Below are 5,738 nucleotides of genomic sequence, written 5' to 3' on the forward strand. Positions count from 1 at the left end.
TTTCCTCCCAGCTGCTGTTCCATGTAAGCCACTCCTATTCTCATTCATGTCACAACCACACAAAATGTAAAATTTGCCTTGTAAGTAGCTGGAATACACACAAGGTAACTGATTACTTCCTAAATGGATCAGACTCAGGATCCCCCAGGCAGGAGTAAAGTGCGGAGACAGGGGCTTCTATGGCATGCCACCACCCCTTGAGGACAACTCCCTTCTTACCGAGAAACTCACTGTGCATGACCTTAGAGTGCCTCAGTTTATGCACTGGACTTGAAAGTGCTGGAACAGGTGTACAGATCCCTTTCATTCTTAGCTTCAAGTGGAGATTCTCTCTGGATTTCACGAGAGGTCAATCTATGTGGTAAAAACAGTTCTAATTGTTTATTTTCTAGGACTTTGCACTTGCCTTGCAGGCACTGTACCACTGAGATATATCTCTGGCCTTAGTAGTTTGAAATACGATGTTCAGTGTAAGTTTGTGTTTAGGTCTCCTTCCAAAACCTCAAGAGGTCATATGTGTGAGTGTATGACACTAGGATGGATTCATAGTGCAATGCTGGGATCAAAGGCACTAGGATTAAGGATGTGCTACATACCCAGGGTAAAATATAAGGGATAAAAAGAATGGTGATCAACCCTTTTTTCTTAGTTTCTTCTGCTCACCATGAAACGTTTCTGCTCTGTGATGTCTCTCTGCCAACCATCCTCCTTGGAGTCAGCTGTTCATGCACTGAAACCAGTACAAGTTGTGAACTAACTACGCCTTTCATCACCTAACACTGGGTGGACTTTGTCTCAAAAGTGAAAAAAGTAGCTAAGACACTCAGTGTATCAATTCTCAGAGCCACCCACTTAGGCTGCCTTTGTTTCCTAGATACAGTCTGAAGCACACAGCATGCAGTCTTGCTCATATTACCTCCCCATGAAGGGCAGGCAGTTTCCTAAAACTGCATGTTCCTTCGTCACGTAATTTCCACTGGATTACTTTCATCTCAAACCACCTTTCTCCCTTCTTTCCTCTTCATTTATGCTTTTAGTCTCACATTGTGTGCCATTTTTCCTTATATGAAGGGTGCTTGTGAACCTTCAGTGTATGTTCAATTACAACTCTTTTGTATATTTCTCTTAATAAGACTTTGAAAGTTAAGAGCAGTTGCTCCACTGATGCTTAGGAATAAGCTTGTGACCTTAGCCATCTAATTTATTATAATTAACTTTGCATTGTTCAATAAGCTAGGCATATGTACACACAGTAACTCAATTTTAATTATGTAAAATAGAAAATAGATTACAAAGTCAAATGCAAACCACCTTAAACATTTCCTAATTCTCTGTTCCATGTACGTTTCTGCTATTCTTCACATTTTGAAAGAAATATTTATTCCAGCTGCTGTTATCTTCATATCAGTAATGATAGTGAATGTTATCATTATGTTTTTACCAAACAACAAAACTTTTAAACTGATGAAAAACTGTGCACAAAATCTTTCATAATCTTGGATTACAATGTCAACAATACAAAATTTGTATACACAGACATGCTTATATGTACACACATACACACACGAGTAAATACAGATAAATCTCCAAACTGCCCACGTGAAACACAAATACAAAAGAATGCTGCACTCTGTTCCCTCCCCACTGCCACACTTTACTGCTGGGAACGTTACCTGGCTTGTTCAATTACAAACTTAAGCATCTTAATCATCATCAATAACTATGAGAGGAACTGCTTCCTGGAGAAGGAACTCTTCGCTATCTGTTTCCTCACTACTATCGTAGAGTGAAACTGCAGTATAAACTCTCTCTTCTTCATCTCGCAAAGCTTCTTCATACCTGGACTGGAATGCACTGGGAGCCGTATCATTGATTTTGGCCCAAAACTCCAGGATTTTCATCTTGCTGGTCTCAGCATAAGCTCTTGGACCCCACAGGAATTCATATTGAGGAGGGTCACTGTGAGGCACCTGGCAGTATTCCAGGTATTTCAGCTTCACTAGATTTGTGATGAGCTTCCTGGGCTCCCCGAATAGGAAGTGTTTCTTTCCGTCATATATCTTCATCTTATTCAGAAATTCCCAGATCTCCTCCTCAGTGATGGAGTTGCCCTTCATGAAGATCACTCCTAGAAGATTCATCAGGAGACCAGTCTTCGGAAATCCCCCATTACGACTCAGCATCCCATTGTAGGGGAGTTGCATTTTGCTGACAAGGGCATAAGAGTGTTTGGTGAAATCAACTTTCTTTAATTCCATGCCAAATACCACTTCTATGTTGAAAGAAGCTCTTACCAGGAGCTCTGAGAAGTGTTTCTTATACTTTTCACTGATAATCTTCAACATATCTGTCTTCCTAATGGGTTTTTTCATCATGTGTGCTTCAATGATGAAGTTCACCAACCTTCTTGCACTTTCGGTTAGCACCTCTCTGGGAGACTGTTCGATGGAGTGCTGAATCTGAGAACAGTGCTTTTTCTTACTTTTGCATTTGGTTCCTTCATTTGATCTTGAGTTTGGCATATCTTTAGCTTTAGTCGTAGATCTTCCTCTCTGAGAGCCCTCTGGAGGCCTTTGTGATGAAGAAGCAGAATCTGTGTGAGGAATAGCCCCCATAGGAGGAGAAGCTGAAGCACATTTTTTCTTTTTGGTAGCAACAGCCTCAGATTTCTTGACTGTGCTTTGTTTCTTAGCAGCACAAAGCTTTCTCTTTTGCTCCCGAGGCATGATGAATGTGCAGAAGAGCTGGTGATCCAGGCACCTGGGGGAGAAAGAATGACAGGGCATAAGAACCTCTGGCTCAGAGATATCTCCTTGAATTAGTGAAGACTCCTCTGCAGCTTTGCCTGTCACTACTACTGTAGGAAGCCACAAATTAGTTATTCGCATCAGCCTGTCCTCAGAAACCTCCATGAACATTTTACATTTTGACCCAGTCTACACTGAACAGTCCTTCTGTGTGCCCTGATGGTGAGAACATATGTGGCAAGTCTCGTTCTTGGAGTTTCTCCCTTCTTCTCTGGGATAGAAAATTATTTCTGGTCACATTACAGAGCATAAAACCACTTATTAGCACTGCCTGTGCACCTTTCCATGTACTGAAGTATATTTGACATTGCAAGCAAAGTTCACCTTTCCTTAAAATGTCTTAAGAGTTTTTAAAAAGTTGTTTCCGTCTATTAGTCTTGCCAAGGGGCACGAGTCTAAGAGCTCTGAGGAGTCTTCGTAAACATGGGCATGTTGATGTTCTCAGTCCTAATTCATGGTCCTTCCTTTGGGAGCAGATGTCACCTGGTAGAACCAGCCCCATGCAGAGCTGATGGCCCACACCACAATAATGAACACCATCAAAAACTATGGTTTACTCATTCATGTGACCCCCCACTGCTGGGTTCTCAATGGTACAAGCTATGGGCAGCACTCTGTCATTTGTCTCATTTTTGACCAGAGTGTAGTTCCAGTCGTCCTTATTAAGGACAATCACAGAGACTCTTAAGGGATCTGTGATCCTCTTTCTGCATATTTGGAGCAGACAATTTGTTGAACCATCTTATGACTGTCTGAGGGAAATTGAAGTAACACAGACTGACACATTTACTTGGTATTCTTGGGGCCCAGGAAAGTGTAAATATGTGCAGCCACCTCTGCTTTAGAGTTGATCATTCCCCTTACTCTCAGCCAAGTCTCTGACCTTGCCATCTCCTATTGCTAGAGTTATCTCCTTAGACTGACCTATTCTAGCAGCCTCAGAGCAGGGCTCTGTACAAGGAAGACCACCCCAACATATCAATGTTCTTTCTTGGAGCCTCACAAAAAGGAGCATAGGAGTGTGTCCTTCTGTTGCCACCTCCTCTGAGGGATGATCCTCTCATTAGTACCCAGGGCCTTAAACATGACTCTTATTAGGAAATGAATGTTTTCTACTTCTTGAGTGTTGCATATTTATTCATACCAAAGCCTTCTTATCTCAATATATTTTCCAGAAAATACTGATCTTGTAAGTTCAATTTAATTAATGGAGAATGATATTTTCAGTACAAAATCACAGAGCTAACCTTGAGACCCTTCCTGGGAATTCACACTCTGCCAACAGCACACCAAGGTGCTTCACAGATTCATTATTTCTCCCTGCCTGTGGAAGGAAAGGAGATGACCACACCCACGAAACCAATGCCCAAGGTCTCCCTGGCCTAAAAGCATGGGTGGATTCTTATGAAACTGGCCTGTTTTCTACTTACCACACTTTTAAGTCCTCACCAGGATGCTTACTAGCACCAGAGATCTGTCCCTCTCCTAACCAGAGCCACACAACCACAAAAGCAAACATTCATCTATTTATTTTGCTGTAGGGATAATTTTTACAAGATCTACATGGAATGTCACGCTTGCAACCTCCAGCTCTGAGAGCCAGGATGTGCTCTGTATACAGTGCCGCTTAGGGACACATTGTCTTATCAGCAGGCAGGAACCCTCATAAGTTTCTGTCATTGCCCAAGACCTTTTGCTCCGTGACATGAACTCTACTCAAATTAAGGTCCTTTTCATCCCGAGGCTGCCTTTGGGGAAGACCATCATGTGAGTTACACTGAACTTCAAGAGTGGTGAATATGTAGAGAATATTAATATTTTAAAATAAAGTTACATCAAGACACATGCTCATTAATCCCCCATCAAATTGTTCCCCAATGTTTAGATCACATTTATTCTACCCCTCTTGACAATATCTGAAGTAGTTCTGAAAACCCTGCTTCTTCTTATAAGGCACAATCAAAAATATAATAAATGTCGTGACCCAATGCCACCCAGTGTGAGGCAGAGGAGTGAAAACATTGAGATCTGTGAGTATACACTATATTCAATGGATCTGGGGACTTGAGAGACTTTGCAAGAGTCAACATGACCAAGGAAATGTTTTGAATCTGGCAGGACATCTAGCATTCATGACAGCACAACTAAAGAGTCAAATCAAATGGCATTTGCAGTTTCAAGATGAAATATGTAGGGCTGAAGAGGCAAGCTGGAAAATCAGGAAAGGTTCCGACATCGCCCACTTCAGGCTGAATTCTTTCTGCTCAAAACTTCACTTTTTGCTTTTCGCTACATACAACTAATTGCACAGGCTCATCTGCACCAATGGAAGGTAATGTGATTTATATTCAGATTCTAATGGTTTGGTGGCAATCTAATTTTAAACATTCTTTAGTCTGACCCACCGCTGTAAGGCAACATCTCTGATGTTTAACCAAATGATGGGTCACCACAGTCTTAAGAGGACAAATAAAATTATAATTCAGAAATAGTACTGATGATAGCAAGGTATCTAGACTTGGAAACCTGAGGTTGTCACGAAGTGGGACAAGAAATAATGGTATGCTTGGGGAAAATAATGACTATGCTTTTCCCACTGAGTTTGCAATGTTCTTTAAATAATTATGATTAAAATGGCTTAGAGGTGTTGCATTTATGTCAAGATTTGTACAGTGTATCTTAACATTAGAATCACCTAGTTAATCCTTAGAACTGTAGGATTAAATGAAGCTATAATCATAGAGAGGAAAGGTTAGGTGTTTGAATATGGGAATCTGCAGAACACACATGTGTTAATGGTTGAGAGGAGAAGAAATCTATGGAGGACATGGAGAAGAGTGTGATGCACAGAGGAAGAACTAGGGCAAAGTAATATCTTGAAAACTGTGGAAAATATCATGCAACACTTATCAATTCCAGCTTAATACTACA

The 5,738-nt window shown here is 41.1% G+C and overlaps 1 protein-coding gene across 1 annotated transcript; it reads right to left on the bottom strand.

The window, feature by feature from the left end:
• Positions 1-1,703: 1,703 nt before the first annotated feature.
• Positions 1,704-2,918, bottom strand: LOC100731169 (melanoma-associated antigen B3-like). The gene has a single exon (XM_003464746.1). It carries the CDS (start codon positions 2,916-2,918, stop codon positions 1,704-1,706), a length of 1,215 nt encoding a protein of 404 aa, XP_003464794.1.
• Between the last annotated feature and the right edge of the window lie 2,820 nt (positions 2,919-5,738).

The sequence above is a fragment of the Cavia porcellus genome, unplaced genomic scaffold, assembly GCF_034190915.1.
Source record: "Cavia porcellus strain 051 isolate PalLab524CR breed Dunkin Hartley unplaced genomic scaffold, mCavPor4.1 scaffold_33, whole genome shotgun sequence".
Taxonomy (NCBI): Eukaryota; Metazoa; Chordata; class Mammalia; order Rodentia; family Caviidae; genus Cavia; species Cavia porcellus.